This window comes from Hemicordylus capensis, chromosome 5 (assembly GCF_027244095.1).
Source record: "Hemicordylus capensis ecotype Gifberg chromosome 5, rHemCap1.1.pri, whole genome shotgun sequence".
Taxonomy (NCBI): Eukaryota; Metazoa; Chordata; class Lepidosauria; order Squamata; family Cordylidae; genus Hemicordylus; species Hemicordylus capensis.
The window spans coordinates 98679267-98706899 of record NC_069661.1 but is presented as its reverse complement, the minus strand read 5'-3'; the positions used below and the strand labels follow the sequence as shown (position 1 = coordinate 98706899).

General features: G+C 41.4%; 2 protein-coding genes across 12 annotated transcripts in view; one reads left to right on the top strand and one right to left on the bottom strand.

Moving 5' to 3' along the window:
* NIPAL1 (NIPA like domain containing 1) overlaps positions 1-27633 on the top strand; it is a 55807-nt gene that overhangs the window by 782 nt on the left and 27392 nt on the right. For 2 of the 5 annotated variants that reach the window (XM_053254385.1, XM_053254384.1), the window contains exon 2: positions 8240-8341. In XM_053254385.1, coding sequence (XP_053110360.1) covers positions 8257-8341 — 85 coding nt within the window. In that variant the 5' untranslated portion in view covers positions 8240-8256. Of the gene's footprint in view, positions 1-3177; positions 3773-8239; positions 8342-26436; positions 26853-27633 lie in introns of those variants that run through there. The other 3 variants (XM_053254386.1, XM_053254387.1, XM_053254390.1) reach the window with 3 other exon arrangements.
* On the bottom strand, positions 283-26624 carry CNGA1 (cyclic nucleotide gated channel subunit alpha 1). Of its 7 annotated transcripts, XM_053254379.1 has the most exons (9): positions 25120-26624; positions 23433-23470; positions 17811-18020; positions 15822-15912; positions 13764-13820; positions 9829-9927; positions 8126-8233; positions 6568-6674; positions 283-4184 (listed from the first exon to the last, which is right to left on the bottom strand). In XM_053254379.1, the coding sequence occupies exons 3-9, from the start codon at positions 17815-17817 to the stop codon at positions 2788-2790; spliced, it is 1866 nt and encodes a 621-aa protein (XP_053110354.1). In that variant the 5' UTR covers positions 17818-18020; positions 23433-23470; positions 25120-26624; the 3' UTR covers positions 283-2787. The 7 variants fall into 7 exon arrangements, with proteins under 7 accessions (XP_053110354.1, XP_053110355.1, XP_053110358.1 ...); XM_053254380.1 differs by adding an exon at positions 16001-16056 and having other exon boundaries at positions 17811-26624; XM_053254383.1 differs by lacking the exon at positions 15822-15912 and adding exons at positions 8557-8651; positions 16001-16056 and having other exon boundaries at positions 17811-26624.

The following is a 27633-nucleotide window of genomic DNA, read 5'->3' as shown; positions in this document are numbered from 1 at the left end:
TTGATCACAGATGCATCAGGCAGAAATTCACCAGGTGCATCTCTAGGAACTTATTAGGGAAACTGCACCTATTAAATGTCTGCCTGGATGCATCCTTCCCCAGCCCAATGGCCAACTGAAACACCAAAAACTTTGTAAAACCTTCAACAAAGATAAAGCCACACTCCCTCCACCAGGAAAAAAAAATTAGATGAAATTAGTGCATCCAGTAACAGTGTCAGTGTCACTATATAAACCTCATGATTATTCAGCTGTGAATAAGGACACAAGAAGCAGATAATCTTTCACTTTAAATCTGTCCTTCATTTTTCTAAAACACACATACAAACTATGATAATTAAAAATAACAAATGCTTTAACTGTGTCCAAAACTACATATTATCTTCCCAGAGATTTCCTATACAAGCAGTTCTCCTGCTTGGTTTAATTTCCTTCAGGATGGTATTATCAGCAAAATGTACACAAGTGTAAATGTACACAAGTGACATAGCCATTCACACACACACACACACACACACACTGCAGCCATCCTCCACCCCAGCCTCACACACACTGCAGCCCAGAGGAGGCCTTTGCAGCAGAGCTAAACCGAGTGCATCTCCTACCCCCTCCGCCCCCCGCCTCCCACTTACATCTGGCTGCACAGAGCAGTGCACTGGTTTGGGCTGGAGGTCAGGACAAAACACACATGGTTTTGAAGAAACATGGAGTAACCAATGACCAGAGTTGAACAGCATTTTTTCTAAGACAAAGGAGCAGTATTAAAAGGTATAGCTGCAATAGGAGAAGGAAAGAAGAGGGCAGGGAAGGAAACTGAAGGGCTGTGCTCACAAGGCTCAGACAGGGAAGATGCTGACTACCATACTGGTTGTGGGCAATGCTGTGGGCACCACAACTTCAAAAGTCCTACTGCACAGATTATTTTAACAGTAAAGATGCATTTTTCAGCCTCTTAAAACTCAACTTTGAGGATCAATTGTGAAATAACCATCAATTGGGTCGCAGAGGGATATACAAAAGGCACTTTTTGGCATGCAGTCTAAAAGCTGAAACTATGCCAATAGACTACAAAATCATTTAAATACCACTTCCTCAGTCCAAAAGAACATCACAAACCCTTTAAATCCCTGTTCAAAAGAGGAAAACTTTAAACTGTTCTATTTTTTCAACAGATCTTCCCCAAATTTGCAGGGGAGGTGTCTCTTCTCACCTAGTGAATGTGTGCTGATGGCCACTCAGATTGGACAAATTTGATTTTATAAGCACAAGAATGTTCAGGGCTTATAATGGTGGAATGTTGAAACTACTCTGTCTTAACTATACTGGCATGATTGTGCCAGTAGAATATTAAAAGCATGCACAGTCCATTTCTAGCTGAGTCTTTTGTCACATGCTAGCAAGGATCAAACATTTGATATTAAATGTGTCTTTGAATCTCTTCAAAGACACATTTCTTCATCTCTTCAAAGACACATCACTTCTTGAGATTTGCTTCTTTTTTAAAAAAACCCTAACAGCAGCTGCAAGAGCCCCTGATCCAGATCAGCACCTCAGCATGCCGTTTCCCTTTGACCATCCATCTTTCAACTTGCTATTTAAATAGCACCTTGAGGGTATTAATTTTCAGTGGGGAAAACAGCACAAGCAAGGCTTAGGCAGTTAGGTTTGGGTAAAAAAAAAAAAATAGGGTGTTCCGAAGCTCAGGATTAAAGGACTTGTTTAATGTCTATCTAAGTTGACCTGTACTGTAATTGATAGTTAAATTATTTGTATTACAAAGGCATCAAGCTTTTTAAACAGGTGCCTCTGCCTTATTTGTGACTGGAGACCCGTTTCTGCTGCATAAATTAATACAGCCACTTGCGGACTGAGATAAACAAAGCCAGTCTGTGCAGACAATACTGAGCTAGATAGACCAATGGTCTGACTCAGTATATGGCAGTTTCCTATGTTCCTAAAAGTTAGATTCTTTGGTTGTTTTACAATACTGCTAAAGTTAAACTTGAAAATTTGCCAACAGTCATCCCTGTCTCATTCCTCTTTCAGTTCAAACTTTATTGGATATGTGACCACATACATCAAGCCTGACCCTCAGATGAATGCTAGTATAGACAATTTTAACTAGAAGCAGAAGACTTATCAGTGTTAGTAACATAAGTAAATGGTAGCATCCTCCTTATTCCAGGCTTGATTATCCAAATACAGTGTTCAAGATAATTGTAGGAAGATCAATCATAGCACTCTTATTTACTCAGATGTCTGATTATCCTAAAAAAAAAATTATGACCAGCACTTCATTTGGATAGATGAGATTGTCTAATATTTAGAGTTGTGTCATTAAATTATGAAACCAAATTTCCCAAAAGAAATATGCATATAAAGGTATACAGTGTAACTGAGAAATAAAAATCAATTTAGGAAATAAACAAATGTATTGTTTGTAGATTTATATTGTGATGTTGTCACCAAAATAAAATCACAAACAATCTAAGTGTATCCACACTCCACAAATCTTAAATACAATCTGTACATTATATCATAGTTGCATTAAAATTACTTTCTCTTCTTTCATTTTGCCTATAATTTTAGCCTATATTTATTGCACAACAGCAAATGAGAGGTTGCATTATTAAAAGTTGTTTTTAACAAAAATATTCAAATTTGGAATGGTGGTTGAGCCATCTGTTTATATAGTATTTGTTACCTGGTTAATTATTTGGAAGATATACTCATCACCTTGTTGAATCACTTTAATTGCTGACCTATTATTTCTAGTATTCTCACTCTTTACTGACCACAGACTCTTTCAGTTTCTTCTAAATCTGATAAATCAAACTCCAGAGGTGATTTTAGGATGTTCTCAACTTGAGTTAGCCTTGTCTTCAGTTTCTGCTGTGCAGCACCATATTCAGCCAAGAGCCTGGCAAACCTTGTTTGCAAATTGTCTAGTATTATTTCTATGTGGTTGATCTTTTCCTCGATATCTTTAGGATCTTTTCCTGCATTTGCAACATCTAAATCCAATAATCCATCTTTCATAAGGATTTGCCTTCCTTTCTCTTCCAGCAAGGTCTTTGCATCTGGATATTCTGTTAAAGCCTCCATTAGGTCATCTTTAAACAAACAAAACAAATCAGAATAGCCAATGCTTCTAATGTTGGCTGTCCTCCGATTTCCAGCTTTGCTACCTTTAATGTTAAGAATGCTAATCTCCCCAAAGTAGCTGCCATCACTTAGAACCACATATTGAGTGACTCCATCATCAGCTACGACTGCAAGTTTGCCTTCTTTGATAATGTACATTTCTCGCCCAATATCACCTTTCCGGCACACATAATCTCCAGGACTGTACACCTGAGGCTGTAGTTTCAAGACCAGTTCAATCAATAGGCCAGCTTCACAATCTGCAAAAATGCGGACTTTCTTTAATGTTTCCAAATGAACATTGATGGCAATCTCTGCTCGTAATTTATCTGGAAGATACTTCAAGACTTCTCTTTCATCCACTGCTTTCTTATTTGTCCACAAATAATCAAACCATTTAATAACTCTTTTTTCTAAATCTTTGCTCACATTCCGAAACTGCATGTACTGCTTGATAGCATCAATCCGTGCTTGAAATTCTGCCCTGGCAGCATTCATGTTAGAAATCATAGAACCAATATTACCAACAATGGTAGCAAAAATTAGTACACCAACTAAGAAGTCAACAACGACAAAGAAGTACTCAGCATCTCTCACAGGAGGAGGGGTTTCACCAATTGTTGTCAAGGTCAGTGTTGACCAGTAAAGACTGTATACATATTTTCTAGTAAGCTGGCCAAATTCAGGATGGGCAATGTTGGGATAAACCCATGTATCTGTACCAAAACCAATGGCTTTGGAGATTGAAAAGTACATACATGCATTCCAATGAATAATAATTATAATATACATCACAAGATTAGAGATTCTGAAGATATTTGGGTAGCTTGTTCTTGTTTCTGTTTGCTGGCAGAATTCAAACATACGTGATACTCTAAGTAATCTATTTATTCTTATTTCTGGGTAGTTCAGCCCTAACTTAAAGTAAAGTAGATCAGTTGGTATGATGGACAGTACATCTAATTTAAATTGTACAGTTCCTTTATATTTTTTCTTAAGTTTAAGTTCTTCTTTCACCAACAAACCTTGTTCCAGGTAACCTAAAAGAAAATGTAAAAAGTATTTGTGATTATTATTGATATAACGAAGGGTGAATACAGTATACAACTATAGCTACTTAATAAACCTGTATCATCCGGCCAAGAGATGAGAGAAATTTTTGTCATACCTCCACACTTAATTAGAAATCTGGAGAAGCAGAGGAATTGCAAGTTAACTGTCATCTGTTTTCACCCAAAATGTTTTCAGAATATAGTAAACACCAATTAAACCATACAAATTTTAAACTATTTTCCTCCCCTTGTTGCCCAAAACATTGAGGTAAGCTTGCAAAACTGGAGGGTACACTCAATAGAAAATTGTATTTGCGGACATTTTCTATTAGAGTTTCATATTTGTTTTCTGGGATTCATAGATACCCAAAAGATTCATTCTTTTACTGATTTTGATAATTTTAGAAAATATGCTATAGTGGAGACTATTTGATATAAGCTAGTTAGGAGAAGAGCAGGTCTCATAGTACTGAGCATGAATTGTCCTCTTTGCCAAACAAGATCTGCCTTGGTTTGCATTTGGAGGGATTACATGTGAGTGCTGAAGATATTCCTCTTAGGGGATGGGACCGTAGCTCAGTGGAAGACCAACTACTACATGCTTGCATGCAGACAATCTCAGGTTTACTCTTGGCATGATCTTCATGTAGGGCTGAGAAAGACTCCTGCCTGAAACCTTGGAGAACCTCTGCCAGTCAGTGTAGATGATACTGAGTTAGATTACCAGTGGTCTGACTCAGTATAAGGCAGCTTCCTATGTTCCTAGATCTTTATAACATTATATTTATGGTTATTTTGTTGGAGATGAACTTCCAGTGCATCAACCTTTTGCACCAATTATCCTAATGACCACGAGGAGCATTGGGTGTAGAGACAGTGAGTAAGGGTCTCCCTATCTGTCCCTACTCTATGACCCCTGAACGGACTCTGCAGCACTTCCTGAGCTGAGTCACAAGCCTTCCTTTCCTCCTAAAGAGCAGATGGAAACATATCTCTCTCTCTCCCCTTACCTATCCATTATGTAGTCCTTTAGATTAGATATAGATCTTTCCTATCTAAGTGTATTTAACCAATAAATATTTAGTGTTTAGTTATACAAGGATCTCCATGTGTTTTCTCTAAATAGCTGCAATATCTTAACCATCCTCTGCTACCTACTCTGTAACTGGAGTGCGTGCTCATTCCTTAGTTCTCTGCTGTTTTGCCTATTGTGGGTTAAAATCAACAACCTCTAACATATTTTAAGTATGTAATTTTTAAGGTATATATTAGTATATGTATATCTACTTTATTTTGAGTTGGAATTTTTGTCTTTGGTCATTATAACCATGAACCAATACATTAACTGCCTAATTAGCCAAAAGGGCTGTCTATTTTCACCTTTGGTTAGTGTACCTTAAGCCACCTAATGGTGCAGTGGGGAAGCAACCTGCCTAGAGAGCAAGAGTCTGTTAGTTCTAATCCCTGCTGGTGTGTTTACCAAAATATGGGTAACACCTATATCAGGCAGCAGCAATATAGGAAGGTGCTGAAAGGCATCATCTCATAATGCGTGGGAGATGGCAATGGTAAACCATTCCTGTATTCTACCAAGAAAGCCACATGTCTCTGTGGACGCCAGGAGTCAACACTGACTTGACAGCACAATCTTTCCTTTCCTTTCCTAGTGTATCCTTAGATATGGCTGCAAGCTTGCTTTGGACAAAATGAATTTGCACAGATTGCTCTACTATTAATAAGCTAAATCTCATCAACAGAGATAACTTTAACATTATGATTTAGCTGGAAGAAAATTCAAAGTAGTATGTAGAGAAAACAAAGAACAGATGATGCTTTTATTCCAAGGGACTAGGAGCAGTCACACTTGAATAAATAAATAAATAAACAAACCTAATATTCATTCATTCATTCATTTGATTTCTATACTGCCCTTCCAAAAATGGCTCAGGGCGGTTTACACAGAGAAATAATAAAATAAGATAGATCCCTGTCCCCAAAGGGCTCACAATCTAAAAAGAAACATAAGATAGACACCAGCAACAGTCACTGGAGGTAATGTGCTGGGTGTGGATAGGGCCAGTTAGGTATATTAAAATACCTACTTAGCTATCCTACTGACTCCAGGGGAACAGTCCCTTTGTGGACAGTCCTGTTGCAAGATATTTCCGTAAGATTATGAAATACAACTATCATAACTTCTCTCCTCTTTGGCCAGTACATAAAAGCATACTAATTCTAGAAAGAGATATAAATTCAAGGCAAAATTAATTCTTTATTATTCTTTCTGAATTATATTTTAAAATGCATTTCAGAGTGCCCAGCATAATAATGTATTAACAAGGTAATTCGCCAGAATACTGTAAACACTTACCTGTTCTTGTTCGTACTAACATGTCAGCAACATAGAGAATATCTGATATATAATCAAAAATGAACCATATTTTTAAATAGTTACTCTGAAGTTCATCAAAACAGGCTCTGAGTAGGAGAGGAAAAGCAAACAAAATTTAAATAAAACATCCCAGTTATACAAGTGATTAACAAAGTAAGGGCACAAGCTTTAATAACTTTTTAATACTTATATCCTATTCTGTGGAAAGGCTTTTGTTTTAACCCCATTTAAAACTCCATTTTACTGAAGTCTGGCAACCACATAAGTGCTTCCTATACTTTTCACACCTGATCATTTAGGTAATGATTGTCATTCTGTGAGACATCAGCATTCTTTGGCACAAATGAGAGAGTTTTCTCTACTCTTTGTCTTCCTGCTGCTTTAATGACAGATAGTGGCTGAAGTCGTTTCCCAGTGATCAGGGAAATTCACAGAACTCATGAGATAACAGAATCCTATTAGCTAAGAATATCTCCCTACATCATATCAGGGAGATATGAGGCAGCAAGTAAGCCAAACTTCCAGTGTTACGTTCCCCCCCCCCCCCCCCCCGTTTTCACTTTAAGTAGGGAAAATGGGATATTCGTTATTTCTTTCTAGGTGGTTTTTTTGGAGAGAGAGTCCCCTTCCTCAGGAGAGAGCTCTTTCCTCTCAAAGGCTTCTTGTGCTTTTTTAAAGTCAGATTAATAGTACAGTAAGCTGGTATGTTTCCCAGACTATGGGAAACACCTATATCGGGCAGCAGCGATATAGGAAGATGCTGAAAGGCATCGTCTCATAGTGCACAGGAGATGGCAATGGTAAACCCCTCTTGTATTCTACCAAAAACAACCACAAGGCTCTGTGTTCCCCAGGAGTCAACACCAACTCGATGGTACACTTTACCTTTTACAGAAAAGGCACAGCTGTTCCATGGATTGTCAGCAGATGGTGCTAAGAAATTGTGTGACATGTTTAAACATCATTTCAACATCATGTAAAATCTCCTTTCAGGATTTGTGTTCATTTTGAAATATATTGAAAGCCCCATAGTGCAATGGCTTCTGGAGAGAGGTTAGTTACTATGTGAATTAACTTAGTGATGGATTCATCTCTTGCACTGAAGGATCTGCATGTAGTTTGGGGTATATCCCATACGACTGGGGACTACAATCCAGTTCTAAACAATGGCTACGGAGGAGCTTACTGGGAGCCAAGAGGTTAATACTGAGGCAGTGGAAATCTCCCAGTCTCCCTAGGAGTGAGGATTGGGTGCAGAACCTGCTTGAGTTAGTGGCACATGAAAAATGGGTCCTCATAAAAGTAAATAAATCGGATAAATGGTCAGAAATCTGGGACAACTCTATCTATCTATCCTGAAAGTGCTTTGAAAATCCAGAAAGCACTATATAAATGTTTATTATTATTAATAATAATTATTATCTGCTATTATTATTGTTGTTATTATTCCCCCCACATTGCATTATAATTATGTAACAGTAAAATACCCAATATGGATTAGTAGTATGCTCTAACCTATTTTGTTATTTTACAATACCTAGCAATGATCATTATCCAGTTGTACATGACAGGCAGTGTGATGCAAAACAGCCAGTTGTAATACAAATTTCCTGATGGATCAATAACCAATATTTCTTTTTTCTCCCTAAAGAATAAGAAAGAAACAGAATGTTCATGAGACAGTGGTACAAAATGGCTGTCAGAAATGAAATTCAGCAGCACTTTCAAGTTTCGTTGGTTTTATGGGAGAGATGTAAGCATTGATTTATCATATTTTTATACCGCCTGATATGTACATCTCTAGGTGATGTACAAGATTTAACATACAATATAAAACAGAATAAAAACAGTTAAAATTCCACAAAATACAGTAAAAAACAATATAATATAAAATAAAAACAAATTAAACTGTTTAAAATTAAATTGGAAGCATTTGCACAGAAATAAAAGGAACTGAAGAGTGCTTACTTTGGATGGATAATGCCCAAGCAAATTCCTCCCCAAAAGGTGATAGCTGTTTGCTCTAGACAGCAATATATATGGCTACTACTATTTTCTTCACTCTGTGTGTTGACAAAATTGTCTCACATTAATGTCACCAGCATAAGACCTTCCAGAAGAGTAGCCATGATTTTGTTACAACAGACTAACATGGCTAATCTTCTGGAACACTGAGTTGTGTGTCACCATTTAGTATGGTGTAGCCTTTTATGGAGCCACCTAATGGGACAGTGGGGAAATGGCTTGATTATCAAGCCAGAGGTTGCCGGTTCAAATCCTCTCTGGCATGTTACCCAGACTATGGGAAACACCTATATCAGGCAGCAGCGATATAGGAAGATGCTCATATTGTGCAGGAGGTGGCAATGGTAAACCCCTCCTGTATTCTACCAAAGACAACCACAGGGCTCTGTGGGCACCAGGGGTCAACACCGACTTGGCAGCACACTTTATTTTATGCTTTTAATGCACTAGGAATCATGTTGTTAGATGCACAATGGAAGAAAGCAACTAGCTTTACTGAAGGGCCACTTTAAGAGGGGGTGGTGAATGCCAGCCAGAGTAAATCCCTGCTAACTTGGCAAAGAGGCACCTTTTAATGTGATTATTCTCTTTATTTAGCAGGGGGAGAGTAACAGGCCCTATTCACCCCCAGCACAGTAACTCCAGTGACTGTTGCTAGTGTCTATCTTATGTTTCTTTTAGATTGTGAGCCCTTTGGAGACAGGGATCCATCCTATTTATTTATTATTTCTCTGTGTAAACCACCCTGAGCCATTTTTGGAATGGCGGCATAGAAATTGAATAAAATAAAATAAAATAATATTCCTCCACACATTGAAAAGAACTTATGGCCAGTCTGAGAGACACCGCCCCCCACTCCCCACTCCTGCCCCTTTACACACACACACACACACACACACACACACACACACACACACACAGAGTTTGGGCTGGTAACTAGAGGGCTAGATAGTATCCTTGCCAAGGAATCCCTCTAGGATTCCTTTGGGGACAGATTTGGCCTACAGCCTATACTTGCTGACCCCTAATATACAGGAACCATGTAGTCTGGACGATTACAAGGTTTCTTCCTATGCCAGGACTATCCCTGACATAAGCCCATGTGTTTTCTTATATATGAGACCCAACCATGTGAAAGTTGCAGTAATGCCACAGTGATAATATATGGCTCTTATGATGAAATATTGAGGTGTAGATCTCTGAAAGAACACTTACTCATCTTTATTTTTCTTCTTATCTTTATATCTGTTCTCATGGTCCTTGTTTTCTTTGTTCAGCATGTCCTTTTCCTTTTCCCTTTCACAGTTCAATTTGCTGACAGATTGAAAATATACAGAGCCATCACTTTAAAAAGTACTGCCCTGTTACGTACTGTGATTTTTATTTCGTTATCTTACATTGCCTCATCTTCCATTTGTGAGTTTGTGTTTTCTCATGTGTACTGAAGAACCAGGGGTGGGGGCTGAAGCTCAGTTGCAGAGCACCTGTTTTGCATGCAGAAGGTCCCTAATTCAGCCTCCAACATGTCCAAGTGAAACTGCGGAAAAGACCTGTCTGAAACCAAGGAAGCTGCTGCCAGTGTAAACAATACAGGGAGCTGCTGCCAGTGCAAACAATACTGAGCTAGATAAATAAAGGACCTGTTTCAATATAAGGCAGCTTTATATAAGGCAGCTAGGTCAGAGAGCCCCCTGTTGATTCAAGCCCCATTCAATGGTGTAGGGAGGGCGCCCGTGGCAGCATCTCTGACAGCAGCCTGGGGTAGACTGCCCTGCCTCTGCTGCTCAGCTGCCCGCCACACATGCACAGTGGCCATCTGAGTGGTCAACATGGCAGCCAGGTGTGGTGCTGACCACTCAGCTGGCTGCTGTACCTGCACGGTGGCCAGCTGAGCGAAGGGGGCAGAACAGCTTAACCCGGGCTGCTCTGTAGCAGAGAAAAACATACACCTGCGCTGACCCACCAGTCTTCCCAGCCAAATTAAATTTACATTTACTGTAAACTTCTTGAGTTAACTCCTGACTTCCCTGGATTGAGTTTGATGCCAGAGTGACTGAGCCTTAATGACAATATGGATTCCTGCCATTGCACCATACAGAAGTCACTGTTGTGAACTAAGGCATGTGATACTTTTGGGGTAGTATGAACATAAAATACCTGGTTCCTAACAATGGTGTGAATATATCATATTCCGGGGGGGGGGGGAATACTCTCCTTGCCTTTTAGCTTATGTCCTGGTGTACTACAAGTGGAGAATTGCTTTCCAAAGCACCCAATTTACACTATCTAAATCCCCAGGGGTAGGGCTGATCATGCCAAAACCCAGCTGTTACTGCTGCCACAAAAGGGTTACAACTGGAAAGATGAAATCCATTTCATAGACAACCAAAGAAGATAAACTATTAACTAAAGCAGCTTGAAATGCTATAAAGATATTCTCAAAAGCCAACATTGCTTCAGAAAATTGTGGGATGTCATTCTTAGGAAAAGCCTGGAGAAAAATATGTGGTCAGAAAGGACTAGGCAATTCTTGGGAGAGTCACAGCAGTTTAACCACAACAACCAAGTAGCATTTCTCAATTTCTGACTGCAAAGTTGGATGCCTGAGTTCATCTTGTATTTTCAGTGGCTCATATTTCATAGTAAAACAAAAGGAAGGGCAAGTAATTTGTACTTCCTCATCTCATGTTTCTAGGTCTCAAAGAAGAAGATGCACAAGATTTCTTGAATGGAGATGCCCCAGTGCAAGGTGCACCTTCCCACACAAGATGTGTGCATCTATCTTGTCTATTTTGATGATCCTGGAGATGTGAGAAGAGTAAGCACCAGTCACACTTGCTGCTTATTTGAAATGTCTGGGTGGCTCCAAGTGACTTGTTCAAAATTTTGGCTGGGATTATTTATTTATTTATTGTATTGCAAACTAAAAAACCACATACCTAAAATGTTGTTAGAAATACAGGGTTTTTTTTAAAGTTAGAACATATTTTAGCCTCCTGTTCACAAAAGGCAGCATATAACAGCAATTATAACAAGTTAAAATACTGTAAAATAATGACATGCTCATTGGAACTTCAAAATTTGCCAGCAAAAGTATCATGATATTCTTATTGCAACTCAACAACAATAATCAGCACATTCAGTACTTTAGAACAAAAATAATACTGTACTTTTTCAGTATTTACTGAACTGGAGAATATTAAAGGAAGCTAATAGGACTAATACTGTATGTTTTACTCCTCCTGGAAATGAATTATTCTAGATAATGTATTTCATATAATCTTCTATCTACTTAATTATTCTCTTAGCCAGCATGTGTGAGGATGCATGGGGATGTGGGGATGCGTAGCAAGCCCCGCCCCCGCTGCAGCCGCAACCAGTGAAAAGGCGGAGGCATAGCTGCGGCTCAGCAAAGGGGCAGGCAACGAACGAAGAAGAAAATGGCAGCGGGGGCCCTGGCCTGGCCTGGCAGAGAAATAATTGTGGCGTGAGCAGAGCTCCGGGAAGGAGTTAAGGGGTGTGGGCAGCAAGAAAGAAGCTTTTGCCGCTTTTGGATAAAGCTTCGGAAAGGAGTGAGGGGGTGTGGGCATCAAAAAAGAACCTTTTGCCGCTTTTGGCCAGAGCTCCTGGAAGGAGCGTAGGGGGTATGGGTGGCAAGAGAGGAGGTTTAGCATCTTGGCACAAGAGCTCTGGAAAGGAGCGAGGGCGTGCAGCCGGTGAACTGCGTGCCAGGCAGGTGGTGCTTGCCCGGCGGCAGCAAGGAGCCATTTGAGCACGTTGCTGCACCAAGGAGGTTTTGCCACTTCCCGCCACAGCACTGAAAAGGAGTGAGGGGGTGTGGGCGCCCAACAGTTGAGGAGCGAGGCTGAGCAGTGTGGACAGCGAAAGAGAAGGAAAGAAGGAAAGTGGTGTGGGCAGCGGTTCGGGAAGGAGTGAGGGTGTGAGGGCGGCAAGAAATAAGCTTGCGCTGCTTTCGGCAAGAGCTCCGGAAAGGAGTGACGGGTGTTGCCCTGTGGTGGGGGCAACTGTCATGGCGGCCGGAAGGAGGCGGCGGGAGAAGACAAGAGATATGGGACCAGGGGGAGAGAGCGAGCGAGAGAGTGGTGGTGGTGGGGAGAGTGCAAGCGAGAGATCTGGGGGGGGGGGAGCACGAGCGAGAGAGTGGTGGTGGGGTGGGAGAATGCGAGGGAGAGAGTGGTGGGGGGAGAGGGGAGATGCCACAGGCTCGGTGCACTACCGCACAGATGCTCTCTGTGAGGACAGCTAGTATTTTATTATTTTATTTCTAAGTCACTATGAAAACATCTTAAGACAGGCAAAGCAATTGCACTTTATAGCCCACTTTGAATTGTTTATTAAATATATCTTACTTTGTTATATTCAGTTTGTCATATACAATTCAAAGTGGCTCATAGCATTACTATTACACAAAGCATCATGCAATAAATCCAATGAAGCAAAACCTCCAGATGTTACAGAATTAATATGATGCAGAATTAAACTGTACTACAAATATTTATATACTGCTTTTCAGTAGAAATTCTTAAACTGGTTTACACACACAAAAAGATTTAAAAGCCTACATTTCAGGCCCACCTACAAACAAGATGAGTCACAGAACTGAAGACTATGTTCAACTATCATTCACCCATCAGATTTAATATATAAGGTTCAAGTATGATCCACCAAATTACAGGCCCAAATACCACCAAAGTTAGGCAATTTTAAGTTCTATTCTTTCAGTGACAGCATTAAACACTAACACTTCACTTTGTCTGGAGTGTACTTATTGTAAGTAAATACATTTCACATGGAATTGAGTTGTGATAGAAGTGAAATGTGATCTCAATACAGTGAAGAATGCAAGAAGCTGGGTCCGAATCAGTGTTCACTCTAAGGCGTGCACACATGCGCATGTTCACAAGTTTTATGTCCGCTCAGTTAATTTTAGATCCCACTCAGATTGAATCGGCAAGGCCACACTCTGAATGCATGTGTGCACACATTGCCTTGATAATACTGCTCAGAACAAAACTCATTACACACACAGATGAAATAAATTAGAGAGAACACTGGCCCAAATGCAGCTTAATTCATTCAATTGAAGATTGAATTAAATTAAAACCGATGAAACAATTCATATTTCTTACCTGCTTTCACCATCTTCTACTCTATCTATACTTTCATCTCTGTCCTTGGAAGCCAAACTAGGAAGGAACATTTGTATATGAATGATGGGCTTTGACAACTGTAACTTTTGTGGTCATACCTGGATGATATTGCTTGAGAGAAAAGGAGAAAAATAACTTCCAAGTGGGTCAAGGACTGATTTTAAAACAAACCTCAGTATGCCTTTAGTCTGCAGGGGCATGATCCAACAAAAGGAAAGCATTTGTGTTATAATATAGCCTTCAATGGGAGGAATTCAAGCACTCTCTCACTGAAAGCAATGAGATCTAAAAGTGCATCACTGAGGGACAAGCAACATGTTATGTTAAAAACATATAGTGTGTCCTTGCATTGTTGTTGTTTTTTCCTTTTGTAAGTAGAGAGGGGAAGATTTGAACCATGGTATAGCGGAGGGCGTGAAACACTTTCCCCTGTGTTATACTCCTGATGAAATGTCTGCTGCTCCCCAAAGCTGTGCTTTGCCCTGGGAGGGATATTGCTATTGCCACCAGCAACAGCTTCCTAGCCAGGACAAATAGCAGCTTAGAGGAGGGCATTTTCATTACACCGCAGTGCAGAGGGAAAATCCCACCCCCCAACTTCCATTTATAAAATAAATAAAAACAGAAGGGCTAAGCAAGCCAGAGGTTGCCGGTTCAAATCCCCGCTGGTATGTTTCCCAGACTATGGGAAACACCTATATCAGGCAGCAGCAGTCATATAGGAAGATGCTGAAAGGCATCATCCCAAACAGCGCAGGAGGAGGAAAATCTCTCCTGTATTCTACCAAAGACAAACACAGAGCTCTGTGGTCACCAGGAGTTGACACTGACTGGATGGCACACTTTACCTTTAAGTATACATTTAACATAACATGTAATTTGGCCCTTGTGCCTGGGCATTTGACTGGTCAAAAATGATTCAACCCATTTGATCAATTTACTATTGATCAAATACTGGTCAAGTATTTTTAAATTTTTAACTTTATTAGAACAAAAAGGTAACCAACAGGTTTAAAACTTATGATAATTACAAAAACAAATTAACTATAGCTACACATTAAGTGCAACAACTGAATTACCTTTTTTGGTCTGGTGAATTATTATAACTTGCAATAACATTGGGTAAAGTTCCAATAAATGTAAATGTTTCACTGAACAGTTATTTTCTCTGGCCTTCATTATGGAACTACAATTACTTTTTTAAAAAGTTCAACACACTATTAAAGTAACAATAACTATTAAAAACAAAAGTACATTTAAAGGTAGTTGTACTAAGCAGGTAGCAGGTCAATTCTTCAAGCATAACCATTATTGTGATTTCAGGGAATATTGGGTAATATTTGACCATGTTCAAAATAGGTGATCACTTGATTGATCAGTTGTCAATATTTGACTGGTCAATTGATCAGTGTGCCAATTCTAGCTTAACTGAGCCTGAATCCTATATTTCTTAGTAAGAGTGAAGAGTAGAAAAATTATCCAAAAAATTAGAAACAAGAGTACCATGGGCATGATCTAGCCAAAGTTAAGCACACTTAAGTCACATTGATTTCAATAAAAACATTAAGCACATGCTAAACTCTGGCCCATTTAAATCAATGGAACTTAAATGTGCTTCAGTTTGGCTGAATTGTGCCAAATGTGTTATAGATCTTTTCCCTCTTACATTAATCATTACATATGTAGAAAGCAGCTACAGCAGGTATTTCTTGCAGCTCTAACATGGACAGGACTTTTTACTCATAAACTATAACCAACCTAACAGATAGATTGTTGTTAGTTTTTTGTGTGGGTTTTTTTCCCCACAGTTCATTGCAAAATAAATGCACACAATTGTTTCTCAATTGTTACACATAGTTGGTGCAACTCCCTTTAAATAAATAACTAGTAAATTCAGTTAAACCACATTTTAACATTGTTCATTCCTTAAATTAGATTTAGCACACTCTGTCCAGCTTACACATACTATATTTATAAACCACCATTCTATTTTGTGCATTTTAAACAATTTGAATGACAGAAGCAACAAATACGAACCTCATTCTGTTCATTCCATATACTACAGTAAATCCTGCATAACGAAGTATTTCACCTCCTTGGAAATTGGGCACTTTTAATACAAAACAAACTGGAAAAGAAAAAAATGAACTCCAAAGTGAAAAGGATTCCAGTGTTTTAATAAGATGGTATTATAGTGCCTGTCTACATGGTCTTACCTTGGAAATGTAATCTGCTGTTCCTTGCAATTACAGAAATCCCTTAAATCTCCACGCTGTAGCAAACACAGGCACAATTAAAATCCAGACATGAGTAACCAACACACAACTCTCCCTTTTGAAGTACTGTACTTCAGAAACCTCTAATATGATCAGTGTTCAATATTCTTCTAAGGGCAGGATATGGGCATACTCTGACAAATGCAACAATTATTAATGATCCCCTACTGGGATTTTGTTTGAGCTAGAGGAAAGTGATAATCACCGCTGTCCTTTACCTGAACATTAGTTGGGGCTGTCACTCTCTTTTCCCTAGAGAGGCTCTATCCTTTTAGCAGCTGTGCATCAGACAGAAATGTCTATTAGAGGTGGTCCCCCAGTAGTGATGGGGAGAGTTCTACTTGTTACATTTCTGCATACTATGCTGCTTTAAAGCAGAGGATCCGTCAGGAAAAAGAGGACTATCTAACATCAGTTTATGAATGTTATGTACATGACTGAGCTTTGTCAAGGGCTAGAATGCTTTGACCATTCTGAAGTGACAAATTCTCTCACACTCACTCTCTCGCCCACTACCTGCACAGAGAACTTTGGTCAACCCTCTTCATGTTTGGTTTTCAGCAGCTAAAAACGTCTGTTATTTATCGGGTTAGTACTAAATTGATTATGCTTTTAACATAATTGCCAATGCCTCTCTGCTGGATTCCCACCCCACCATTTTACACATTGTTTTTAATCATTATTTGGATTTTTAAAAATGTACCGTTGCTATGAGTGCTCTTGGGACAGAGCTGGAAAGGTGGCTTAGACATTTTACAAACAAACAAACAATATAACCAGTTTCGTTCCTCGCCTACTACCATGAGAAATGAAACTGTGAGGAATGAGGCATTATTCCTATGGGAAATGGCGGGGGGAGGTTCTAGAATGGAGAAGAAAAAGCTTTAAAGGAGGAGGAAAAACAGCAAAAAGAAGTGAATTTTTTTACTGTATCCATGGAGTCTGTATGTGCCCAGGAATGCCCCCCAAACTGTGAAATGTTCTCCAAAACTGCAAAAAATAGTGGGGGAAATTATTATTATTATTATTATTTTTAAGAAATGAGCTCCAAAATGGCTCCTGTGGATAAAATGGCAGCCAGAAATGTCCTCTGTAGTCACTTCCAGACCTCTCAAAACTATGGATACGTGGGTTTTAACCCTTTCATATCTATAGATAATGAAAACAGGTGTCAATTAGACACTCATGGATATGCAAAACTGCAGATGGTGAGTCTGTGAATAGTGAGTTTTCCCTGTAAGCAAGTCACCACTTTAAAAGGTGCTTCTTTGCTTGATTAGCAATAGAAAAACTGCTACCTTAAGTGTAGTTGTTACACTTAAGGCAAGCAGTGCTGTGACATATTGATTGATAGATTTACCAGGTAGTTGTGATCAAGAATTATAAAACTTGCAATGTTTGACAGTTGCATTCAATGTAGGGTAGAAATGATCATCTAAGGCTTGAAGAGCAGCACAAAGGCCATGTCTGGGGATTCTAGGAGTGGTAGTCCAACAACATTTGGGGGCCCAAGGTTAAGAGACTCTGCTCTACAGGATCCCCAGTGGGACAAAGGTTAAAACAAAACACAAAAGATTAGATTGAATACAACAAGCAGATAGTAGCTTAGAGAAGAACATTTACATTGGGAAAGTGACACAGGGAAAGTTAAATCCTTCCTCTTCCAGTGCCACAGACTCCATCCAGTTGCTCCTCCTCCCCCTGGCCCATGGCTTCTTTTAAAACATATTCAAAAGATGGGGATTCTAACCTGTCATTTGTTTGCCCTTATTGTTCTTCTCTTGTGAACAGTAACCACATTTCAGATCCGATCAGAAAAATACTAGATGCCTGCTTCTTCTGGAACCTCAGGCCACATGCAAGACTGCATTTGCCAGTGTTGAGTAGGAATCATGGGCCAAGGCACTGAGTCACAGATGCAGCAGTGTAAATATATTCCTGTGCCTATAAACCAGGGCAGCTGTGTTGGCAAACAAAAAAAAAAATAAAAATGAAATGCTTGCTTTTAATGGACTGCAACAAAGGGAGAATTGTTTCCTTCACTTGCAGTTAGTCATTGCTCCATCTGTTAAGTAGCTAATCTACTTAAAACCATAGACTCTTTTGTCTGTGTTGCCAATTAATTGTTCCAGATGCTGTCAGAGAGTGAGGGAGGGACCATCAAACCAAAACCCCACCTGCTTCAGCAGTGCCAATGGGAACCTCACAAGAAGGGGGAAACAATAGCTCTTCCCCTCAGCAACTGGCATTAAGTTGTATTCTTCCTCTGAACATGAAGGTTCCATTTAACCATGATGTCTAGCAGTCACTGGCAGACCTATCTTCTACTAATTTATCTCATCTCCCTTTACAATCATCCCAGTTAATGGGCTTCACCACATCTTGTGGCAATTCCACAAATTCCACAAAAACAAACCCCACAGATTCCATAAATAAAGGGAGATAATGATGACGACAACAATGACCATGACCCAATGGTTAAAGATGAACTGTTCAAATCCAAGTAGGCTGTGTTCCTTATACAGTTCTGAACATTCTACTGAGGATTTGGGATGTGTTCTGTAGTTGTGTCTAGAATAACTGAGTGGGGGGAATCACAAATAAGAAACAGGTAAAGTAAGTCAAATCCTGATTAAAAGCTGTGCTGAAGTAAGTAATTAGGTTAATTATGTTTAGAAGGGGTGCCTTATATACATACAGCTGGCAAGGGCAAGTAGAGTCATATGATCTGGGACTAGAAAGTACCAGGGTGCATGGGCGCACGGATGTCATGATTGCACACAAGCCCATCTGATGAGCGCGTGCACAATGTGCATTCTCACACGCCTGGCGTGAATCCGCACACCTGCTACTTCTGGCCACTTCTGGCCGAAGAGGGGAAGAGGTGGCAGGGAGGTACGCTACCGTCCCAAAAGATTTATAGGAACCGAGCACCAGCAGGGGGAAAGTGGGGCAAAGAGTAAGTGCACCCTCCCCCACCCTTAAAGTCTGACACACACACACCCACTGCCGAACATTCAAACCGGCCAGTGTTTGAACCTGTTTGGAGGCCCATAAAAGGGCCTCCGAACAGGTTCATGCACACCCCTACTCCATAACAGGGAAGTCAATGTGGTAGGTGATACCAACTTTATTATAGAGTTTGAACAATTGATCTATAATGGGAAGTTCTGGTCCCTGTCAGTAGAATATAATGGTCCCCAAATATGCAGAATTTAGCTATTCCTGTTCTTAAAGCAAGTGAAGTCGCTTGGGAACATTCACAACCCAGACGTTTTGGTCTTATACCAGTACAGTAACTACCGTATAGCTTTTCATCCTCACTTGTGGTATGTAGGATGCCTTGTGGGGCCTACATGTGATCTACAGCATCAGGCTTTAGGAGTGTGTGGAACAGAGGTATTTCTTAAAATGACACTCCTTCAAAACTAGTAGGAACTGTCTTGGTCAACTAACAAAACCTATAGGAACTTCATTTTTGAGAACAAATATGGTCTTCTGCCTTTATAACATGTTCGGAAGCTTTCAAATGGGGAAAGCCTTAATGAGATTGAAAGGAATTATAAAAGAACTGACTAAGCAAGATAAGAGAGGAGATTAAAGAGATGGCCTATTAAAAATAATCCAGTGCTGCTGTCATTCCAGTCTATTCAATATTACAAAATTCAGATACTCCCGTTTACATGCTTTCAGTACAAATAGGGCTGTCTCTTCTGTTACTGTCAGCAGCAAAAAAAAATTAAATCAAGACTAGATCAAAATCTAGATCTAGACTAGACCTGTATTAGTGTGAGTTAACTGATATCTGTTCTGGGGCTGTATTGGGGAGGGGGGTTGTGGATACGGTACATGTACTAATGAAATTTGATGACTAGCTGAATGGGAATCATAGGGGGAAAGTATTTTTGCAGTTAGGTTGATTGGTCCTGGAAGTGTGATTTCCTCTTCAAATTAACATATTTGCCAGGGTCTTAAGCCACCTAATGGCTCAGCAGGGAAGTAACTTGCCTAGGCAGCAAGAGCTTGCTGGTTCAAATCCCAGTGCAGATCACGTAGAGGGGGCAGGGCGGAATCAGAAAGAAAAAGGAGGGGAAGGAGAAAAAATTGAGTTACTTCTAAATAAAGCCCTAGTTAATCCAGCATAATATTTCTTCGTGTTTACAAGAGAAGCAGTTATAAAACTCTCTATTAGGGGGGAAACATGTGAGTACCATTGTTTTCCCTAGGTTTGTGCCTGTGAGTTTAAATGTCACAGTTGTTCTTGTTGAAAGGGCAGCTGTGGGTCTATCCTTTATGCTAAATGCATTGGAGTTAGGTTTGAGGGGGAAATATGGCTGTGTTTTTCATTGCCTTATCTTTCAGAACTGAAACTTTGAATCTTTAAAAAAAAAATGTTTACAGTTTCCTCTGCCAAATAGGGATGGGCCCGGACCGGTCCGGAGGCCATTAAAATAGTCTCCGGACCAGACCAGTCCGGACCTGGGCGGTCCGGTTCGTGTGGGGGAGTCTCTTTAAGAGCGGTGGGAGGGTTTACTTACCCCTCCCGCTGCTTTCCCTCTCTGGCGCCTGTAATCCGTAGAATAATTGGGGCGGCAGGACACCTCCCTGCCTCCCTTTCCCCGATGTTGCTTGAAATCCCAGGAGTCCTTGGCGCGCGCGCACATGTCACAGAGACGAGCGCGCGCACGTCTCTGTGACATGCAGAGATTGGAGCATATGTTCCCAATGGCAGCGTAATTCAGAATAAACACCAGTTCTAACATGATGCCTTTGTCTTTTGTCATGAACCCCCAAAGCTCACCCAACAACATGCAAAATATATGGGAAGAGAGCTGGTCTTGTGGTAGCAAGTATGAATTGTCCCCTTTGCTAAGCATGGTCTGCACTGGTTTGCATTTAAATGGGAGACTACATGTGAGCAATGTAAAAAATTTCCCTTAGGATATGGGGCCATTCTGAGAAGAGCATCTGCATGCTTGCATGCAGAAGGTTCCGAGTTCCCTTCCTGGCGTCTCCAAGATACTGCCTGCAACCTTGGAGAAGCCACTGCCAGTCTGTGTAGACAGTACTGAGCTAGATGGACCAATGGTCTGACTCAGTATATGGCAGCTTCTTACAGTATGTTCCTATGAGATATACTTCTAAGTGCTTCAGACTATGGTGTATCCTGGTGTAATAATTTACTGTGGTTGTCAACTGTTTGCTGCCCCTGTTTTTGTGTCTAACAGTAGCTTCGTCTGCAAACAGTGCTAATGCTTATCTCCATGTTTTGAGATGCTAGACCAGTGTTTCTCAACCTTTTTGGAGTCAAGGACCTCTAAAGTTTCAAGGACTGCTACATTCTTCATATGCAGTTTCCTGGACCAGCAGTTAGTAAAGGGGTTTCAAGTTTAAGTTTATCTATCTATCTATCTATCTATCTATCTATCTATCTATCTATCTATTTGACAGACTTCTATACTGCCCAAAACTTTCATCTCTGGGCAGTTCACAATTAAAATAATATAAGCATTAAAACAATTAAATTTGGAATCTTTTGCAAACATGGAATATTAGGGGTTCTCAACTTGGGGTCCCCAGATGTTGGTAGACTTAAACTTGCATAACCCCCAACCACAATGGCATTTTGCCATTATGACTGGGGATTATGGGAGTTGAAGTCCACCAACATCTGGGGACCCAAGGTTGAGAACCCCTGAATCTAAAAGCCTGGGTGAATAAATATGTCTCCAGTATGTCTTCAGTATGTGCAGGGTGGGGGTGGGGGATTACTCAATGGAGAGGGGATGTTGGGGCCATTAGAAAAATTCAAAGCTACATGGGGCCAACAAAAACAACACACAAGCAAGCTTTTGAATTCCCCAACACTCTTCATCAGGCTGGATGTAAAGCAAAGCAAAAAGGAGGTGAAGAGAGGAGAGCTGGGCAAGTTGTCAGTAGAGCCCGAAGTCTACAGTTTAACCCTCTCATGATGGAGGTGGAGTTTTAGCAGGAGTTGTGTAGTTGCAGGGCTGGATCCAGAGATGTTAGTCAGGACCACCCACTGAAATTAATTTAGTCATCTCTCATTTGTGTCAATGCTGCTTGGTCATGATCAACTGGCTTGATCTGGATCCTGCTCTTAGATGTGCACTTTGTGAGGTGAACCTAATGAAACCCGCGCAGCTCCTCCAAAAGTCCTTAAAAACGGTTACGTGGCAGGCACTGGGAATGGGTTTTTTTTTTAATAGTGAAAGAAAATGTGAAGAAGAGCGGTGGAGACCTGGAGTTAAAGGGAAGGGGGCGATTCTGAGATGGCGTGGTCATGGGGCGTTGTAGTGGTGGATGCCTCGTCTTCCTCGCTGGGGAGACGAGGCACTGTTCAGGGTGGGCGAGGCAATGGTGCACCAGACCACGCTCGGAAGGTCGCCTGGGTCCAAGAGCTGCCGCCGCTGTGCTTGCGCACCAGAGTGTATCAAGTGTTCCCCCGTCCTCTCTCGCAGCATGTGCCTCTGTGCCCTCCTCCCAACTCCCCTGCGTGTGCCAATCATACCAGCCTGCATTTGGGGCCACGCAGCTCACGTGGTCCCACATGCTCTCCAAGCGCTCTCCACGCGTCGCTGTGAGGTGAGCCAAGGCAGCCCTCCTCCCTCCTTCCACCACTTAGCCCTCACCGTGGCATGATCCCGGCCAGAGGTTGTCCGTCCCCCCGGCCTGGCGAGGTTGTAAAGGGGACCACTGTCTTCCACCGGCCGTGCAGATCAGGTGGTTATAGGGGGCCGAGGGACTACAACGCCCCACCAATGCAAGATGGAAAGGGTGTTCCCTCTCAAGGTACCTTGGCCGCAACAGGCAGTTGGTTTTAAATCGTTTGGGATCGGACACGAACCGTGCTGGGCATCAAATCCCCAGGATCACTTCATTCCAGTGCCATTCATCCAATGACCCTTTTGCATGAATGCACAAAATGGTATCTTGCCTCTCCCCTGCACCACACCGCTTCCCTCCGCCACTTAGCTCTCCTTGGTACGCATGCTTGCTCCCCCTCCCCCGAGGAAGGTCCACCTGCACTCCCTTTCTGCAAAGCCCGAGCCAAGGCGGCCCTCCTCCCTCCCTCCACCGCATAGCCCTCACCACGGCATGATCCTGGCCAGAGGTTCCACCCCCCTGGCGAGGTCACAAAGGGGACAGCTGTCTTCCACCAGCAGTGCAGACCAGGAGGTTACAGGGGACCAAGGGACCACAACGCCCCACCAATGCAAGAGGGAAGCAGCATTCCCTCTCAAGGCGCCTCGGCCGCAACAGGCAGCTGGGTTTCAATCAATCAACCTTTGGCTGCAAACAATGAGCATGCAAGAACCAGCAGCCCTTCAAGTGGCACCCACTGCCATACCTTTTCCTCAATGCCCCCGTGCCGCATACAGTTTGAAGCTGTAAAGATAGGGAATAAGATAGCTGTAGGAAGATCTCAGCAGCACGTGGAGGCAAGGCGGAAGCAGGGTCCCGTGCCTCTGTGATACTACTACTCTTCCTCTTCCGTGCCATGTGCAAAATTGAGGAAGCGAGTGAGTGCCTTGATTGCAGTTGTTTGGGGGAGTGCGGTTGACTCCCAGTCATGGACTGGCACTCAACCCTTCGCGGACTAGCAGCGGTCCAGGGACCAGTGGTTGAGAAACTGTGTGCTAGACCATTTTTGGCAATTCTACTTACTCCCTAATACAGAGCCAGTATGGACCCAGACTTGGATTGGGGAAACCAGAACTCCCCCTCCCCTTAGCCATGAAGCTCACTGGGTAACCTTGGGCCAGCCACTATTTCCCAGCAGGGGACTCCACAGGACATTTTCGGGCAAGGGGGGGAATCAGCAGTCCAATAACCCCCCCCCACACACACACACACGCTGGGAGGATGCCCTATTGAGTTAAATGGGAATTGGCTCGATGGGGGGGTGCCCCCTTTTGCCCCCACAAGCACATGTCTCCCACCCTAACCTACCTCACAGGGTTGTTGTGAGGATAACATAAGTGGAGGATAACTTTGTACGCTGCTCTGCACTCCTTGGAGAAAGAGTAGGATAAACATAAAATAAAATAATACTAGTTAACCACCCTTTTGTACTCAGAACAAGGATGCTAAGAGAATGGAGCATTTCCTCCCCTTTTTAGCCTTCTTTCCTGTAGGCTTATGAGATCACCCATCATCATCATCATCATTATGATTACATTTATATCCCGCTCTTCCTCCAAGGAGCCCAGAGAGGTGTACTACATACTTGAGTTTCTTCTCCTCACAACAACCCTGTGAAGTAGGTTAGGCTGAGAGAGAAGTGACTGGCCCAGAGTCACCCAGCTAGTATCATGGCTGAATGGGGATTTGAACTCGGGTCTCCCCGGTCCTAGTCCAGCACTCTAACCACTACACCACTCTGGCATTGTGTGTGTGTGTGTGTGTGTGTGTGTGTGTGTGAGAGAGAGAGAGAGAGAGAGAGAGAGAGAGAGAGTCCATTCCTATCAATTTCACAATGCCTGGACCAATTTGAAACAAATCAGGTACAGTTGTAGGAACACATAGGAACAACTCAACAGCGTCGTTTGTGATGATGTCATCCACCCCAATTCAAGATGGTGTACATGTAAACGTTTGAGGCACAATTGGGCTAACTTGAGAACCGCCTAACTGATTTGAACCAAATTTGCTACAACTATAGGGACACCAATAGAGAGGGCCAACTTATGGGCTGGCACCTAGCCGATTTGAACCACATTTGGCACAGTTGTAGTGAGTGACACACAGGGACACCTCAATGGTTTGCGATGTCATCCACCCCACTTTAAGATGGCGGACACATGAACATTTGAGATGCAATTGGGCTAACTTGCAAACTGCCTAACCAATTTGGACCAAATTTAGTCCAGTTGTAGGGATAGTGAAAGGAAAGTAGGCATATTTGATTGAATCTGACTACCCAAGTGTAATGCCTACGTTTTGTCACGGAATGTACTATGAACCATTTCTATGTATATATTGTTATTTTGTGTTCCATCCTACATTAACAACATTCATAACTTGGCACAACTTACTCTTTTGTTTGTGTGGGGGTGGGGGAGGGGTGGAAATCAGAGTACAGATTTTTGTGTAGTAGCTATCCCATTGAATTAAAGGCCAAAAAGCTGGCCGTAATCTACAAGAATATGTCAAATAAATGTTGGAAATGTAAGAAAGAAGAGGGTTCCTATATACATTTATGGTGGACATGCAATAAATCAAGAGGTTATTGGGACTTAATATATAACGAGATTTAAAAAGTATTCAAAATGACTTTTCCCAAGAGTCCAGAATCAATACTATTAGGTATTGATAACAATGCTCTCCCGAGGAAATATTGGATCCTCTTCATGTACTTGACAGCAGCAGCAAGACTGACATTTGCGCGCAAATGGAAAGACAGTCAATGCCCGTCTAAAGAGGATTGGATTCTTAAAGTACTAGAATTGGCAGAAATGGCGAAATTAACATCACTGCTAAGAAATAAATTTGAAGATTTTAAAAAAGAATGGGATCCTCTTCTTGTCTATTTAAAAATATATCACAAAATGGATTTTTGTCAGGCTTTTGAGGGCTAACAACAAATGTTTCAAAAACACCCCAAATCTGTTTTCTATATGAACTATTGGGGAGAGAATGTTTAATCTATAGGCAAGATCCGGTTATTGTTAACAACACTTGTTCCAATGATGAGATGGAAGTCTTTATTATTGTGTGTGTTTGTGAGTGCTTGTATCATTTGTGTTTGTCCTATTGTGTTGTGAAAATTGAATAAAAAGTATAAGGCAAAAAAAAAAAAGAATTAAAGGAAAGTACAAGTGTATGCTTATTTATTTATTTGATTTCTATATGGCCCTTATAAAAATGACTCAGGGCGGTTTATGCAGAGAAATAATAATAATAATAATAATCCAATTACAAAAAGCAGCTTTACTGGGAACAGCCTATATTCTGCGACGATATCTATAATAATAACAGAAACAACACTGATAATAAAATTCAGCCATCCCAGGTCCTTGGGAAGGACTTGATGTATGGATAAAACAAACCAGTCAATAACACCTGTCTGACTGTGTAAACAATAATAATATTTTAATTTATTATTATTATTACATATTATTATTATTATTATTATTATTATTATTATTATTATTATTATTATTTGTGTGTATGTATCTTCAGAGTTGTTCTCAAGCTGGGAGAAAAAGACCCTTCCAAAGCAGATATTTCAGGAAAATCTGAATTTGGATTGGGCAAGTAAACGGGATATTCTCAAACATTTCAGGGAAATTAATTTGTGACAGAGAGCCTGTCAGCGGCGGTGCCTCAGCAGACTCTTCCTCCAGTTGCTACAAACGGATGAGGAAATGTGGCTAGATTTTCCCTCCAAATACACCCAGAGTCTCATGAAATTCGTGAGAGTTGCGCTTCTTCTTCTTGGCGTCATAATGGTTACGTCACAGTAGCCCGAGGCAAGAGGAACAGGGGCTTGGCTAGTCTATGGTTGTTCTCCTACACACTCGCCCTTCGGCTGAGATTGGCCGGAGCTCACGGGCGAGAGAGGCAGGAAAATTTGATCCGGCGAAAGGGGGCGTGATCATGTGTGAAGCAGCAACAACGCTTAGCAACTTCCACGGTTTGATGTGGGTGCTGCTGTTGTGAGAACGCCGCGTGGATCACTGGCTGGCAGCTTAGCGCGAAGGCTGTTTTGTTGATTTGAAACCCGCCAACTCCGTGATGGCGGAGAGCGTGGCATCATGCCGCGAAGGTCAGTCGCTGTCTCTTTTCGCTTGCTAGTGCTCCACTCTGTTTCTACAAAGAGAGATGTAGGCAGAATATCTAAAATAAAACTTGCTGGGGCTCAGCTCAGATGAGAGGGCCATATTTTTTGGTTTAGAAACCTTCCTAATTCGAAGTGAGTGGGGCGTTATGATTACGCAGTTAAAGGGAGAGTGCTCTCTGTACGTGCTCAGAGGCACTTGCTTCCTCATATTTTGTTATTAAGCATTAAATAAGGAACCTAGCTTTTCAGACTCTTGTGTCTTTAACTGGTGAAGCTTTTTTCCTGGGATAAAGATCGAGTGATGAGGGAAGTTACACATGTTGAATTTCTGCTTTTTGTTGAAATCATGAGAGCACCTCTGTAAAGAAAAATAACAACAACCCTATTTACGTTTGAAGGTTGCACCCTTGCAAATCCAGAGGGGCACAAGGATTCAGTAATTTCTGGAAGCCCTGCCCTGAAACACCCTTCACTATGATATCACTTTATATTGAGGAAAACTTGCTCAGCATATGCTTAGAGGTGCTCTTGTTATATCACATTATGCTTCAGGACATACTAGTTTCGTTGCTGGAAACAGCTTCCAGAGTCGAATCCTGGCATCATTTTAGATCTCGTGTGAAGATGTGATAAAGAGTGCAGAGCAGAGAGCTGGAATGAGAGTCGCTTGTGAAGGGGGGAGAGAGGATAAGGCCCTTGGAAGAGAAAAAGGAGAGTGGGAGAGCAAATGCAGGTGGAAAAGTAGGACTTAAATGGACCATGCTTT